The 15,778-nt window shown below is 55.7% G+C and overlaps 1 protein-coding gene across 7 annotated transcripts in view; it reads left to right on the top strand.

The window, feature by feature from the left end:
* Positions 1–15,778, top strand: part of UNC13A (unc-13 homolog A) — a 62,609-nt gene that overhangs the window by 14,139 nt on the left and 32,692 nt on the right. For all 7 annotated transcript variants that reach the window (XM_029917391.1, XM_029917396.1, XM_029917395.1 and 4 more), the window contains exons 6-16: positions 321–394; positions 1,414–1,468; positions 3,367–3,402; positions 6,256–6,463; positions 9,589–10,131; positions 10,375–10,483; positions 12,228–12,274; positions 14,340–14,418; positions 14,582–14,587; positions 15,020–15,091; positions 15,359–15,578. In XM_029917391.1, the coding sequence (XP_029773251.1) occupies positions 321–394; positions 1,414–1,468; positions 3,367–3,402; positions 6,256–6,463; positions 9,589–10,131; positions 10,375–10,483; positions 12,228–12,274; positions 14,340–14,418; positions 14,582–14,587; positions 15,020–15,091; positions 15,359–15,578 (1,449 nt within the window). The remainder of the gene's footprint in view (positions 1–320; positions 395–1,413; positions 1,469–3,366; positions 3,403–6,255; positions 6,464–9,588; positions 10,132–10,374; positions 10,484–12,227; positions 12,275–14,339; positions 14,419–14,581; positions 14,588–15,019; positions 15,092–15,358; positions 15,579–15,778) is intronic.

Genomic DNA, 15,778 nt, shown 5'->3' with positions numbered 1-15,778 from the left:
CTGTAGAGATGAACAGAGACAGAGACACGGAACAGCCTCTCTTCCCTTCTTGGGAACAGCTCAGTCATCTCCATATCACCTTCCAAGAACCTGTGGCTTCCCCACCTTGTCACGCTCCGAGCATCTCCTCCCTCCCCCACCACTGAGTCCCAAGGTGACCGGCAAAGGGGGGGGGCAGGGGGGAGATGGGACACCACCCTGTCCTCCCTTCCTCTTCCTCCACCCCCTTGAGACCAGTCCATAGGCCTCCAGGAGGCCCGGGGTGAAGGCTGAGGGGCAGGGAGAAGGTTCCAGACTCACAGCCAGGCCTCCTCTTCCAGACATTCCTGAGGAGGAAGCGCGCTACTGGGCCAAGAAGCTGGAGCAGCTGAACGCCATGCGGGACCAGGATGAGGTGGGCGTTGGGGGGCGGGGACGACTCTTTTCTTCTTGTGTCTGTCTCTCTGTCTCCCCACATCCTCTGCTGTCTCTGTGTCTCTCTCCACGGGTCTCCCTATGTCTGTGTCTCTAACTGGACTAAATGGGCCATTCACTTGGTCCCGTCTCAAAGCAATGATGGCACCAGGGAACATACAGTCCCCACGACGGACCGATTGCCATGGGCTCAAGTCCTGCCTTTGCCAGAGACCCTCCGGGAGACGCAGGGGCCCTGCGGCAGTCCGCCCCACACCCCTCACCTTGGGTCTTCCTTTCAGGCTGTCTTCAAAGTCCTCCTCCCCCACCAGCTCTTGTCTCTGTACCTCTGTTCTTTCTTTCTTTTTTAAATTAAAAAATTTTTTTCAAAAGTCTATTTATTTATTTTGAGAAAGAGAAGAGTAGGGGAGAGGCAAAGAGAGAGAGAGAATCCCAAGCAGGGTCTGTGCTGTCAGCACAGAGCCCCATGCGGGGCTCGATCTCACAAACCGTGAGATCATGACCAGAGCCAAAATCGGACAACACTTAACCGTTCAAGCCCCTCACGACCTTCCCCTTCTTCTTCATGGCTCTGCATCATCACAGCGCAACCCCCCAGTGAGGTCCAGAGCAGCCTCCCCAAGGTGAAGGCCAGGAAGAAATCTTAGGCAAGACCAGAGCTCCCTCCAGTGGGAGGTGGAATGCGGAAAAGGCAACACTCACCTGTTCATAGTTTCTGTCCAACCTCATCTCCCACTTTCTTCTTTATTCTGCTCCCTGCCTCAGTTCCGCCCGCTTCTCTTTGTTTCTTTCTCTCAGCTGTGTTTCTTCTTGCTGTCTGTGCCTCTCACGGTGTGTGGGGGTCTGTGTGGGTCTTTCTCGGTCTGTATCCTCCTGCAGGTGGAGTGGGTTTGGGAAGCAGGGGGCGGGGGTCAGAATGGAACAGAGCAGAGGACCGTCCTGGTCCCCTGGCTTCTGGCTCTTCCTGAGAGGAATCCTCTCTCCTTCCCTCCCTCTCAGTATTCCTTCCAGGATGAGCAAGACAAGCCTCTCCCTGTCCCCAGCAACCAGTGCTGTAAGTATCTCTTGGTCCCCTCCCCCGCCCCGGGCAGCAGCGGAACCCCCCCCCCCCCCCCCCCCCCCCCCCCCCCCCCCCCCCCCCCCCCCCCCCCGCCCAGGGCAGCAGCGGAAACTTCCCCCTTCCCCACAGCTGTCCTGGGTAACAGGACACCCGCCCCCCCCCACACACAGAGGAACGGGTCCTGAGGACACACACACCTGCTCACAGTGCAGTGGAAAGAAAAGATCTGGACTTGAATGTGAGTCCTGCCTTGCTGTGTGGCCACAGGCCTGCCCGTGTCCCTCTCGGATCCGTAGAGTCCCTCTTTTTGAAAGAGGGCACCTGACCGTGCCTTCAACCCTGAGGATTGTTGGAAGGACACAGAGGAGTCCTTTGGAAACTTGAAAAACACTTTGAGACTCTTAATTCCACGCATTGGACCCTGGATGGGGACCTATAATTCACTGAAAAACCTTTCGCGGGGGCCACACAGACCTCCCCCCGCCCTGGCACCCCAGTGGCTCACGGTCTGACGGTGTAGACAGACAATCCTGCTAACAAAGGCACACAAGCACAGGAATGATGAATGGTGGCTTTTTCACGTGCCCATTTTCTGAGACAGAGAAACTGAGGCCCAAGAGGAGAAGCGACCTGCCTGAGGTCACACACGCCAGGCCGAAGGCAGAGCTAGGATTTGAACTCAGGTCTGAGGGACTCCAGCTAGATTTGCTTTTCTTTCCACTGCACTGCATGTGGAGAGACATCTGGAGGAATCTCTCTCCTAAGAATGCGGTCCGAGTCCTCTGGGGTGGGGAGAAAGTGGCAAATCACATAGTCTTAGGCCAGAGCCCCACCCATGGCACTTTGACCCCACCCCGCCTTTCAACCTCTTTCTCTTTTTCCATCTGCTTCCCTGTCCCCCTTTCATCCCCTCTCACAGTCTCCCCTGTATGCGTTGTCGACCCCCCATATGCCCAGGATGGTAATGACCAAGCCCAGTGGGTGGAGGGGCTGGGGGACTGCAGTTGGGGGACCTCATTTCTTGGGGGCGCTATTGAGAAATCCTTTGGCTTCCCTATTTGGGGAGGGGTCACCACCGCCCTGAGAAAAGTACAACCCCTCCCTGGTGGTGAACCGGGTCACGGAAGGATCGGGGTGGGGACAGTGTCAGGCAGGAGCAGATGACGCCTGGACAGGTGGACTGAAGTGGGGGGGGTTCAACTTGGGAATGGAGACCTACCACAACCCCCGGCCCTGGCCTTTACCTCCAAGTTCTTTTGAGAATGTGTCGTCACCTCCATTTTGTGGAGGCGGCGGCCACGTGTCGGGATTCTGGTCCAAGGCCTTTTCCCAAGATGCCAAGTGCTGAGGATGAGGGGATGGGAGCAAATGTGGTTCTGTCCCCGGTTCTGATGCCCAGAAGCTGTGGCTTTAGGCTGCTCACTCTACCTCTCTGAGCCCTGTTTCTTAACTTATAAAATGAACAGAATTATTAAAAGCCCCCCAGTGGTGGGGGCGTATTTCAAAGTGTAGGATTTCCAGTTCGTGTTTCTTTCCTTGTATGTGGGAAGTGAGAGGCAAGAGTCAAAGTGCTGACTCCAGAGCTCAGAGCTGTAAAACCGTGGGCCCAAGTGCCCCCTTTATCACTTCCTGGCTGAGCCTGTCGCCTCTTTGAAAAATGGGGACACCTTACCTTCCTCCCAAGGTGATGATTGAAAGCAGCGCAAATGTCGGTGGTTAAAGTGATATTCCGAGAAGATACTCAGGGCAGGAGGGGACCGAGGTCCCGGGGTGGGAGGTGGAGCTGGGGAAAATGAGGAGGATGGGGGAGTCCCCTCCCTGTCCCCCCCCCCCCCCCCCCCCCCCCCCCCCCCGCTGCTCCCTTTTACTATCTCTGCTCCTTCTCTTTGTAGGCAACTGGAGTTATTTTGGCTGGGGTGAGCAGCAGAGTAAGTACTTAGCTTGATGTTCTGGGAGGCCATGGGGAGGCGGGTGCCCCACCGCCTGGGGAACCGGGGCCCTGAGGGCTGACAAGACCCCTCCTGGGCCCTCCTGTCCCCGCCCATTAATGTCTGTCTTGAGGATCCCGCTCTGCCCGGTTGGGAGTGTGCGCATTCCAGGGGTGGGGGGATTCCGCTGGGAGGAGCAGGCATTTAGCCCAGCCGCCTGTCTGTCCAGCTGGGCACTGTGGCCCCTGCTCCCTGTTCCCCATGGGTAATGTCATCTCCTCTCCTGTGACTCCTTCCGCTGTTATGTCTCTCCACCTTCCTCCCCACCTGGAAATGGGCCCCAAGGTCCCTCAGAGGGTGGTAGGTGCGGGGGTGGGGGAGACAATCTTAGAAAGAGCCACCGGACAGGGACCCCCGGGGCACCTATCACTCCAGAGACCTCAACTCCCAAGGCCCCCTGCCATCTTCCTCCAATTCCCCCGGGGAAGGAGACCAGCCCCTCCCCCCACAACTGGATGCCCATCTATGGCCCTAAGGAAGAGCTCCCTTTTCTCCACGTCCTGCCCCTTCCAGGGAAATCCAGCCTGAGCCTGACTCTCCCTCCTCCTGATCCCACCAACGGGGTGCTCCTGCGCCCAGCGCCCATATCCTGATGGACAACCTCCACTTCACCCTCCCTCCGGGACCAGGGATGCTGTTTACAAATACCTTGATCCCAAACAATTTGTCCGCAACCAATTTAGCCCAAATAGGCAGTCGGCAAACAAGAAGGCCTGGTAACAACTCAGTTTGCCACGAACAAACCACACAGTAAAATAACAAAGGTTATTTTTGGTTAAAACCAAAGCTGATGATTGGGTCTGGAAGATCAGAGACGATGGGGCCAGTTCGTCGAAACAAAAGTGGCTGAAAACACCTATCTGGCCAAGCAGGCAATTTGGCCAAAAACCATTTGGCCAAAAGCAGAGGTGGGTTGAAAGCAAAAAGAATCCAATAAGAAGCCATTTGCCCCTAAAACAAGACACGTTGTTGAAAAAATAAAACCGAACCATTCGGTGTCTACACCCATAGCCTCGTGCAGTTTGGCTGCAGACATCTTGGCCGGGCCAAGGGCAGTCTGGCAGGCAGAATCCCTGTTTGGTCAAAGACGGTACACGCAGGGAGCCGGGTAGAAAACAAATTGCTCAAAGGAACTGTTTGGTGACATTGACAACTTGTCCCGAGTCTCACGGGGGACCGTCTAGATTTCAGACCCCCCACTGCAGGCCGCCACGCCCCCCCCCCCCCCGGTTACACCCTGATGCGTGTAGATCTGAGCCGTGGAAATTCACATCTGCTTCTGCCTGAAATGCCAGCACTGGTGGCAGTAGCACATCAGGTGGTGGCCGCCAATGATAGGGACAGGATAAAAAGCTTGTAGGTCACGGTGGCCTGAGTCAGATGAGACACCGGGAGGCCAGAGTGACCTTGATGAGGCTGGCTTTGCTAGTTGAAAATGAATCTAAGCTTTCTCAAAAGGCAAAATAACTTGGGGAATGAATCCAAATAGGTTTTTACATAAAGGATGCAATTAATTTTTGAAACAGTTCACCCCATTTAAAAAAAACATTTATTAATGTTTACTTATTTTTGAGAGAGAGAGGGAGAGTGTGTGTGTGTAAGCAGGAGAGGGGCAGAGAGAGAGGGAGACCCAGAAGGAAGCAGGCTCCAGGCTCCGAGCTGTCAGCACAGAGCCCGATGCGGGGCTCGAACCCACCAACCATGAGATCATGACTTGAGCCGAAGTCAGTTGCTCAACCAACTGAGCCACCCAGGAGTCCCCGGTTCACCCTATTTTTTAAAAAAATTGGACCTATTTGTCAAATATATGGAAACAGACACAATTTGCTGGGGGAAAATTAGAAAATTAAAATAATAAGGCAAGAAAAATATACAAACATCTGGGAAATGAGCCAAGAAACCTAAAGGCATAAAGGGGCAAGTCACTCCCTTGGCATTTAATATCACCGGTAAATTGATGCCATGAGCCACCTAATCAGGGGCTTAATTTCTTTTTTTCCTTGCTTCCTTTCTGGTTTTGCAGCCCATTTGTTTTCAAGGGTTGCCTCTAAATCGAGTCTCTACTGTCCTACCGCAATCTAACATCCGTCAGTGCTGTTCTCTTTTTACCAAGAAAAACAAGCAAATAAAATGTCCTTTAATTCGTACAAAACACCTGAAGTTCAGCCCTCTACCCTCTTCCACGCCAGCAGTAGATTCTGGGTGTTCGAGGTCTTGCTAACCTAGGAATCTAATCTTTTCGAGGGCTGTGGTATCATCAGTGCTCGTCTTTGCTCCTACGCGTGTGAGCTCAGATCTAGAATCCCCATCCTCGGACATCGAGAAATCTCTGAGGGTCCAAAGAAATTTCTACTCCAATCTTGCCTCCCGATCTCCCTCTAAACCTCCCCCTGAGTATTTGCATGGCATCTCTCACAAGAAGCTCGCTGCCCGGTGGAAAAACTCATCTTGTTTTCAGATAGCCTGGGCTTTAGCAAAGTCGGTGCTCACATTTAAGCCGAAGGACACCCTCAAATTTGTTCTTGTCCTACTCACATTATAGGACTTACCTTGGACCCCAGACTTATGAGTCCAGTATGGTTGGCAAAGCAAGGTTTTCACCTCCCTTATCCTCAAGCTTCTACTTCTGTTAACATGACCCAAGATCCTTCATTCCTTCTGGCAAAAATCCCTCTTCTCGGGTTAGCAGACAGTGAAGACTCCCTAAATCTGAGAGACTGCATTGGCCTCCATTGTACGCCCTCGCTCTCCCTCCCCTCCTCACTCTCTTCCCTCCCCTCCTGTCTCTTCCAGATGATGACCCTGACAGTGCGGTGGACGATCGTGACAGCGACTATCGAAGCGAGACAAGCAACAGCATCCCGCCACCCTATTACACTACATCCCAGCCCAACGCCTCGGTCCACCAGTACTCGGTCCGTCCGCCGCCCCTGGGTTCCCGGGAATCTTACAGCGACTCCATGCACAGTTATGAGGAGTTCTCTGAGCCGCGGGCCCTCAGGTAGCCATGGTGGAGGAGGGGTGCGTGTGCGCGCATGCGCGTGCATCTGGCTCCATGTCCCAGAGTGGAGAGAGGGGCAGAGGACTTGGGGGACCTAAGTGGGTCTAGGAAAAGCGGCATCCATGCTTTCTTGTCAGTAATAGAGCCCCTTCTTTACCCCAAATCTTTTAAGAAAACCTCATGAGCTTGGTAAAAGGGGATCTGCTTTGGCTGAAGAAAGGGAGATAGGTCAGGAGGCACCTGAGAGGTGCCTCCAAAATATGGGGGTGCCTTGGCACTCCGTTGAAGGGCGCTGGTTTCTGTGTGTCCTCTCACTGGGCAGGGGAGGGGCCGGTGGAGGAAGAAAGGAGCATAACCGGGGGGTGGCGAGGCACAGAGCTATTGGAAAGCCTCCCGGCGAGCAGCTGGTGGGCCTGGCGTGGGTCCTGCCCAGCCCTCCCCCATGGCCGGACTCGGTTTCTGACCGGCAGGCACGGGCACGGTAACCCGGGGCTGTCTCTGCTCCGTCCAGCCCCTACTCCCCTGAACGCAGGCTGTCCCCAGACCTGTGCAATAGGTGGGCCACGCCACTGCCCAGTGCAGGGTGCTGGTCCTCAAGCCCACGAGGCGGAAAGTCGTGCCTGCTGTCCTTCCTCACAGACCTGATCGCCCCGCCCTGGTTTCCAAACAGAACAATGCCAAACAAGATATTAAACAGAGCGTATTCGTGAAGCGCTTAGAGAGGCGTCTGAACGTGCTACATAGTGACTGCTGGGCAAACAGCACAGATAGTGTCATTTGGAGCTAACTGTGCCCAGCGCTGGACCTGCACCTGCCCTGCCTCGTCTCCTTGCATTCTCTGGGTGGGAATATTATGGGGTCACACAGCTGGCAAATCATGAGGACCGGTGTTTATGGGGAACTACGGGGGGCCCGGTGGGGCCTGGTGTGATTTTTGGTTGTGGGTCTCTTTCCAAAATATTTGCCCCGCCGAAGAATACATTTCCTCCCTTCACGCCTCACTCCCCTTCGTTTGGGTACTCAAGCTGGCTTAGATTTAGGAGATTATGGGAACAAAGTTTCAACATGTTGGAAACAGCTGAAAGGAGAGGAAGATGTCAAATATGAATATGGAAAGGAAAGTTCTGTTCTTGGAGAAAAACTGCTGGAGAGTGATCGTAGCATCCTGCCCGGAGAACATGCCAGAAAGTGTTTACTTAGAGAAGTCTGTCTACTGTGAGCATTTCTGGGACAGGATGGGGGGTGGGAGGGTCAGGGACAGAGGAATCCCCTCCTCTTGTGCTTTGGTCAGGCTACGCAGGGGTGAGGGGAGACCCTCCTGAAGGGGGAGAGGATGTAGAGGCAGAAATGGCTTGCATTTCGCTGAGAGTGACCCAGGCCGGGCTCCCAGGCTGTGCTGCCTGGTGCTGGATGATCCAAGAGGCGGGGGACACGGAGCCGGACACAGACATCCCATCCCATGGGCCAGGGCTTGGCTGGAAGGAGGGGCGGGATGGGACACTTTCGCAGTGGGGAAGGGTAGGGAGGACTTCCTGGAGGAAGGAGTCTGGGAGATAGCCCTTGAAGGACCCATGAGAAGCCTGAGGAAGGGAATTCCAGGCAGAGGAAACAGCTCAGCCACAGGCTGGAGACCACGTGTGAGGTCATGATCAGGAAGGCCCGTGGGGGGCTAACTCTGGGGCACGGGAGCCAGGGGAAGCATCCGAGTGGGGTGAGGGCTGCGTTGGGACTCAGCACGTCAGAGCCAGGATGGGAGGATGGCCCCAGAGGTGAGCCTGGGGTGACTTAGGGGGTGCCCAAGGTCATAGGTGGACACATCCAGCCTATGTTGGGATTCTGGTCCGAGGCTGCCCCCTCCCCAGGGATCCCAGAATGTGCTGGGCTGGACTTCAGGGTTATTTATCAACAGAGGGAGCTTGAAGTCCTTTCCAGCCAAGTAATACTTGCTGATCCCTCACCTGTCCCCTGCCATCTACAAGGTGGGCCACTACAAAGCCATCAACTAGATGCATAATCGAGCAAACAATGGCTAGAGAGAGAGACTCCTGTTTTGATCCCTACGGCATCCCTGGAGCTGGCTGGGGAAAGGGGTCTCCCTGGTCCTTGAGAGCAGAGGAAGTATTTAAGGAATGATGTTTGTTGAGTGACTGAGTGAACGATTAGAAGGGGGACAAGTCATGGGTCATGCGTCCCACTGCCTGACCTTGGTCAGGGATAGATGTCTCTTCCTGGTCATGTCCAGCGTGACCCAGGGCGCACGTAAGGAGTGTGTAAGGACCCGGACTGGCTGGAGGGTGGGGGAAACTCACTCAAAGATGACATGTCAGTGGCCACCAAAAGAGATTTGGGCAGATAAAGCAGGTGAGGAAGGGTGTTCCTGGAAGAGGGCACAGCAAGGGCAAAAGCTCAGAGGCGGGCACTTGTGTAGGGTTCTGGAGGAGCAGAGAGAGAGCCAGTGTGTGGGTGATTGGGGCAGGGAGGAGAGACCGGAGCACAGAGGGAGATGAGGCGGGGAGGCTGGAGGGTTTGGGCCACACTGGGGTGTAGGGCTGGGCCCAGATTTTATACTAAGAGCTCTAAGGAGCTATGGAAGGTTTTAGAACAGAGACCTAAATGCTTGCCTTTATGATTTGCAAAAGCCCCTCTGTGGCTTCTATGGGAAGCAAGCACTGTTGCGGACAGGAGGGGACGATGGGGCAGCATCTAGATTCGGGGACGTCAAGAGCCAGGCATGGCCAGGTTCAGGCTGCAGGAGCACTAAGTCTCCAAAGGCTGGAGGTGAGGGGCTGACTGGGGCCCCCAGCACCCGGGAGGAGCATCTGCAGCCCCCACAGAGCACGGACGTGAGTGACGCACAGTAGGTCATCGATGATCGCTAATGTCATCGATCGCATTTACTGCCAGACCAGACACGCCAAGGGAATCGAAGAGTTTTGTTTGTTTTGCTCACGGCTGCACTGCGGTTCCCAGGCGCCTCGGGCAGGTGCCTCGGGCAAGGCCTGGCGCACAGTAGGCGCTCCGCCAGTGCCGAGTGAATGGCGGGGGTGTGGGCGCCTGGGGGCCTGGGGGCGGGGTCAGGCGCGGCTCCGTGCGGCCTCCGCTGAACCCCCCGCTGGTCCCCACAGCCCCACCGGCAGCAGCCGCTACGCCTCCTCCGGGGAGCTGAGCCAGGGCAGCTCACAGCTGAGCGAGGACTTCGACCCAGACGAGCAGAGCCTGCAGGGCTCTGAGATGGAGGACGAGCGGGACCGGGACTCCTACCACTCGTGCCACAGCTCGGTCAGCTACCACAAGGACTCGCCGCGCTGGGACCAGGATGAGGAGGAGCTGGATGAGGAGCTGGACGAGGAGCTGGAGGAGGACCTGGAGGACTTCCTGGAGGAGGAAGAGGAGGAGGAGGAGGAGGAAGAGTTGCCTGAGGACGAGGAGGAGCTGGAGGAGGAGGAGGAGGTGCCTGATGATATCCGCGGCTACACCCAGCGGGAAGAGGTGGCCGTGGCGGAGCCCAAAGACTTCAAGCGTATCAGCCTCCCACCGGCCGCAGCTGAGAAGGAGGAAAAGGCTCCGGCCGTACCTGCTGAGGCCCACGACGTGGCCAAGGCGGCCCCCGAGCCAGCCGCACCGGAGGAGGCGCCCGCTGAGCCAGAGCCCCCCAAGGCTGAAGAGAGGTAATGGGAGGGGGCCAAGTGGTGCTGTGACGGGGTCCGCGTGGCCCTGGGGAATGGAGGGGAGTTTGTCACGGGGTCATGGACGGGAAAGCGAAAGGGGCACTGAGGCCCGTCAGAAGGGCTACAGTTGGGTCACTGTGTCCCCAAAAGGCCAGAGAGACCATGGAGGGGCTGACATGACTCGGAGGGGTGCAGGGTGAAAGGAGGGCCGGCCCTGGAGCCTCACGACGCTCCTTGCCTCAGTTTCAGGAGACAAGAGGATGAGGAAGGCCAGGAGGGTCAGGACTCCATGTCCAGGGCCAAGGCCAACTGGCTTCGAGCCTTCAACAAAGTGCGGTTGCAGCTGCAGGAGGTGAGTGAAAGCAGCAGCCGCAGCCGATGCCTGGTCAGGCCTAGTGCCCCGCCCGCGGCTGTGCCCAGACCTGCTGGTCCAGGTCCCCACCACTCGTACCCGTCCCACCTCGGTGCTTTTCCGGGCCCTGCCCACTCCTGCCAGGGGGCGCCATTGGACAGTGTGGCCACGCCCACTGCCCCCACCCCACCCCCTCATGGCTACGCCTTCATACTTTCTGGTCTTTCTATGGCCCCGCCCACACCAACCTGGTCCCGCCCATGCCTGCCCTTGTCCCCGCCCCCCGTTTCCTGGCCCAGCCCCTGTCCAGTCTGACCCTTCTCTGGCCCTATTTACACCTTGGCTTCATCTGTCTCCAGAAGGGCTTTTCCCTGGTCTCCCATGACTGCCTGCCCCTCTCCCCCACCAACTGGCCCCACCAAGGCCCAGCCCAGCCTCCTTCATGCCGCCTGGGATTTCTGAGTGGGGAAGAAGGAGAGGTCAGCTGGAACCTGGAACTAGGTCACGGTTCAGCCATGTCACAGTCAAGCTCATGGATAGGGAGAGAGGTCAGAGGGAGGGCAGCAGTCAGAGGTCAGAGGTCTGGGTTACAACCGGTGTTAGGGACAGGAATCAGTGCCTGGGATCATACTGGGCACCAGAGTCAGGGTTGGGGGAAGGTCTAAGGTCAGGATCGGAGAAGGAAGTAGGTGAAAGAATTAGCATTAGGGTCAGGCAGCAGGATGGAGGCCATGCATTTATCTCTTCGATTGTTCAAGCCACCCTAGGCTGGGGGCAGAGCAGTGTTGTTATCCAAGGAGACCTTCCAAACTGGGGTGGGGCCAGCAATCGGAGATCGTAAACAAACTCTTAAAGTCTTAGACCATCAAATATCGGAGCCACAGAAATTTCAAATCAAATTTCTTATGTTTTAAAATAGAAATTTTCTTTGGACTAAGTAATATATTCGCCTGGTTCTAAATGCAAAGAGTAGAAAAGAATATGCAGTGTAAGGTCTACTGCGTAACTCTAAGTCAGCAATTTCAATGGAAAAAAAAGACCCAGCAGCTACTCTTTGGTGGAATTCGTAATATGACAAAAACCAAATAAGCATGAGCAGGCTCTCTGGGTTTCATAGAAGTGGCATGAAACTAATCCAAGGCAATCAGGAAAACTCCCTGGAGGAGGTGACACTTAAGGAGAAGTGATATCCAAAATACTTCAACGATATTTCAGAAGAGTGCTGGACCCTCCCCACCCCTCCCACTATGCCACCCTTTAGTTGCATAGGACGTAAGGGTGTCCACTCTGCGTCTACACCGAGAGCCGAATGATAAATGGAGACTGGTCAGGAGCAGTAGGTGGGGGAGGGGCGTACAAACAAGTGGCACAGCTCAGGCACAGGCCCTGGGGCACAAGATCAGAGGAGCAGGTGGGCCTGGGAAAAGTTTAGACAACGAGGAGAAGCCCAGGACTCTAGGGCACGAGCTCTGGTCAGACATGATACTAACACGTCCCCAGGTTTGACAGACAAGGAGACCAAGTCCTACTGAGGTGGGCGGTAGAGAGGAGCTCTTCTCTCCCCATTTTACAGATGGGAAAACTGAGGGTTAGAGGGAGCTTGAGGACACACAGTGAGGACTAGGACCCAGGCCTCCTGACTCCCAGTCCAAAGAGAAGACAAAAGTGGATGTGGAGCCTACCCTGCCCTGGGAAGAGGCTGCCACACTGACCATGTCTGTCTGTCTGTCTGTCTGTCACGCAGGCCCGAGGAGAAGGAGAGATGTCCAAATCCCTATGGTTCAAAGGCGGGTGAGTAACGGAGTTGTGCGGGTAGGAGGAAGATCTGAACCTAGAGCTTGAAGCTGCTTTACACCATAGCCTTAGTCCAGTGAGGGACGACAGCGGTTCCACTGAGACAGGGGACAGATTGAGGGACAGATCGGGTGAAATGATGTAGCCACCAGCGTAAGCATTCGCCATGGACAGAAGCCAAAGATAGCGGCACATTGAATCCTCACAACAAACACACGGGAGGACTGCTACCCCTATTTTACAGGTGGGGAAACTGAGTCCAAAGAGGTACGTGCCTTGCCCCAGACCACTTCCTCCTAGAAATAAATGTGAGCTAAAGCAGAAGCCTGTTTCCTGCAGCATACCTCCGCAATCCCGAGTGATGTTTTTGATCTGATTCCGTTTTTTTTTTAATTTTTTAACATTTATTCATTTTTGAGAGACAGAGAGAGTCAGAGCATGAGCAGGGGAGGGGCAGAGAGAAAGGGAGACACAGAATCCAAAGAAGGCTTCAGGCTCTGAGCTGTCAGCACAGAGCCCGATGTGGGGCTTGAACTCATGATCGGACACTTAACTGACTGAGCCCCACCCCAGGCACCCCTAAGAGATACTTTTAAAGTACACTAATGTTTTAAAGTAGCAGCAGGCAAGATGACTGCCTTCCCTTGTACATCCTTCGTGAACAGAGGCTTGGAAACAGACTCTGTGACTCCCACGTGAGCCGGTGTGCAGGGTGGGGAGCCCTGGAAGCAAGGTTGGACACAGGGATGGACACGTGATTTATGAAGGAAATGCCCTCAAGAGAAACTTGTGAGGCGGTCAGGGTCAGGCTGGGCAAGCTGCCAAGCACAGGTGTATTTTGGGAGCCACCAAGCCCCGATCCTCCCGGGAGCACTGGCCCATGGATAGCACCCCGGGGCTTGTCCAGAGTCAGCGGCTGTGAGGCATCTCTCTCCCTGGCCAATGGGAAGCTTCTGGAGAGAAGCCACACCTGAACCGTCTTTGGGATGAGAGCACCTCCCAGTAAAGTGAATCCATAGAGACCACACAGTAGCGTCATCCCACAGAGCTCATTCCCATCCATCGGCGACACCAAAGCTGCATAAGCCATGAGGCAATAGCACAATTTCTAGTTCCCTTCTTCCCATCAGCTTTGAAATCACTCCTTCCAGGATAGAGTCCAAACAGACATGAGTATTGTCAGTTTTGAGCCTAAGGAAATGTTTTGTGAACATCTTAGGTTATTGCTTAGATCTGCCTTAATTCAAATTTCCGTGAAAATTGGGCAACTGCATCATCTCCCCATTTCCCAGATGAGGAAGTTGAGGCCCAGTGTGTTCTTCATTTCCTAGGGCTGCTGTCACACTCTACCAGCTTAAAACAACAGGGGTATATTCTTTCAGAGTTCTGCGGGCCAGAATTCCAAAGTCTAGTTGTTGGCTGAGCCACACTCCCTCTGTCACCTATGGGGGGGCTCCTTCCTGCCGTGCTAGCTGCTGGAGTTTGCAGCAACCCCCAGTCTTCCTTGGTTTCTAGATGTGTCATTCTAATCTCTGTCTCTGTGGTTACACTGCTGTCTTTCCTTTTCAAAAATTTTTAATCTTTATCTATTTTGAGAGTGGGAGAGTCAGAGTGTGAGTAGGGGAGGGGCGATAGAGAGGTGGAAGGGGAGACACAGAATCTGAAGCAGGCTCCAGGCTCTGAGCTGTCAGCACAGAGCCCGACGCGGGGCTCGAACCCACGAACCACAAGATCATGACCTGAGTCAAAGTCGGACGCTTAACCAACGGAGCCACCCAGGAGCCCCATCGCTGTCTCTCTTATTATACAGACACCAGTTATATTGCGTTAGGGGCCCACCTAGTCTAGCATGAGCTCATCTTAACTAACTACACCTGCAGTGACCCTATTTCCAAACAAGGCATTCCATTCTGCGGTCCTAGGGGCTGGGATTTAGATGTATCATTTGGGGAGACACAACTCAACCTTTAATACCCGGGAGATCAAGTGTCCTGGCCTCAGGTGATGTCTGTAGGAGAAAGGGGGACACCTGGGCCCTTGACATCCCGTGTGTGTCCTGCAGCCCTGGCGGTGGCCTCATCATCATTGACAGCATGCCAGACATCCGCAAGAGGAAACCTATCCCCCTCGTGAGCGACCTGGTGAGCGCCTGTGCCCTCTCCTCCCCCCGCAGAGCAGGCCTGCCCTAAGCAGTGCTCAACCTGTACAACTGCCCATGGCAGACCTGGGGCCAGGGGCTGGCAAGGGGTTTTCTGGGACTAATGTATTCTGATTTCTACCCTGCCTGCTGCATGGACACTTCAGGCCATGGTGAGTGACAGTGACCTGGGCCCCTGTCTCTTCCCCAGGCTCCCCTCCCATTAGGATCTTCCAACTGGCCCCCAGTGCATGGGTTCTGGGGTGAGAGAACCCTGCCATGTCCTACAGTTTATGGGTGGGGAAGAGAGCACGGGACCCCTGATCTTGGTTCATGGAGTGGCTGGTAGTTTTGCTCTGTGCCCAAGTGCAGCTTCTGAGTTTGGGTCCTGGTGGTGGGGGATGGGTGAGTTAGGGGCCTGAGGCTGCTCACCTTCCAGGGTCCCTTCTAACCCAGAGCCTGTCACTTTCCAATTCTTAATGGTTCCACTCCTGCTGCTATTTGTGGCTGTGGCCCCAAACCATGGCTGTGGATTCTGCTTGTGGTGACAACCCCATGGGTGTGAATCGACCGCCGTGACTCCTTTGGTGATTTCCCTGCCCCAGTCCCTGGTCCAGTCCAGAAAAGCCGGCATCACCTCGGCCTTGGCCTCCAGCACTTTGAACAACGAGGAGCTGGTGCGTGGGGTGCTTCCCCTTCCACGGGTTGGGGGTGGGGTCGGGCTGGGGGCGCCTGGAGGAAGAGGAGGAAAGGGTGGCAGAGACAGGCACTCCTCCCTCTCCACCATCTGGTTAGGCAGCATCCTGCCAACATGGTCTGTGCCCAGGAACCGCGGATCCCGACAGTGAGGGGGGCAGGGGGAGGGACTGGGACTTTACTACACTCAGCAGGGGGGCGAGGGTGGGGCAGGACAGCGTCCCATGCCCCCCCTCTCTCGGCCGCAGAAAAACCATGTTTACAAGAAGACCCTGCAAGCCTTAATCTACCCCATCTCCTGCACGACGCCGCACAACTTCGAGGTGTGGACGGCCACCACGCCCACCTACTGCTACGAGTGCGAGGGGCTGTTGTGGGGCATCGCGCGGCAGGGCATGCGCTGCACGGAGTGCGGCGTCAAGTGCCATGAGAAGTGCCAAGACCTGCTCAACGCAGACTGCCTGCAGCGTGAGCGCTGGGCCAGAGGGGCGGGGCTCGGCAGGGGCGGGGCTCTGCCGAGGGGGCGGGGTCCGCGAAGGGGGGGGGCTCCGCGGATAGGACGGGGCTCCGTGGATAGGGGCGGGCCAGGAACATGGGCGGGACTCCTTGGCCGAGGATTTTGGCGGGAGGAGGGGAAAGATGTGAGGGATAGGGAGGGACTCAGGGAC

The sequence above is a fragment of the Suricata suricatta genome, chromosome 12 (assembly GCF_006229205.1).
Source record: "Suricata suricatta isolate VVHF042 chromosome 12, meerkat_22Aug2017_6uvM2_HiC, whole genome shotgun sequence".
In the NCBI taxonomy this organism is placed as follows: domain Eukaryota; kingdom Metazoa; phylum Chordata; class Mammalia; order Carnivora; family Herpestidae; genus Suricata; species Suricata suricatta.
Note: the sequence above shows the minus strand (reverse complement) of the source record. Positions and strands in the feature narration are given on the sequence as shown.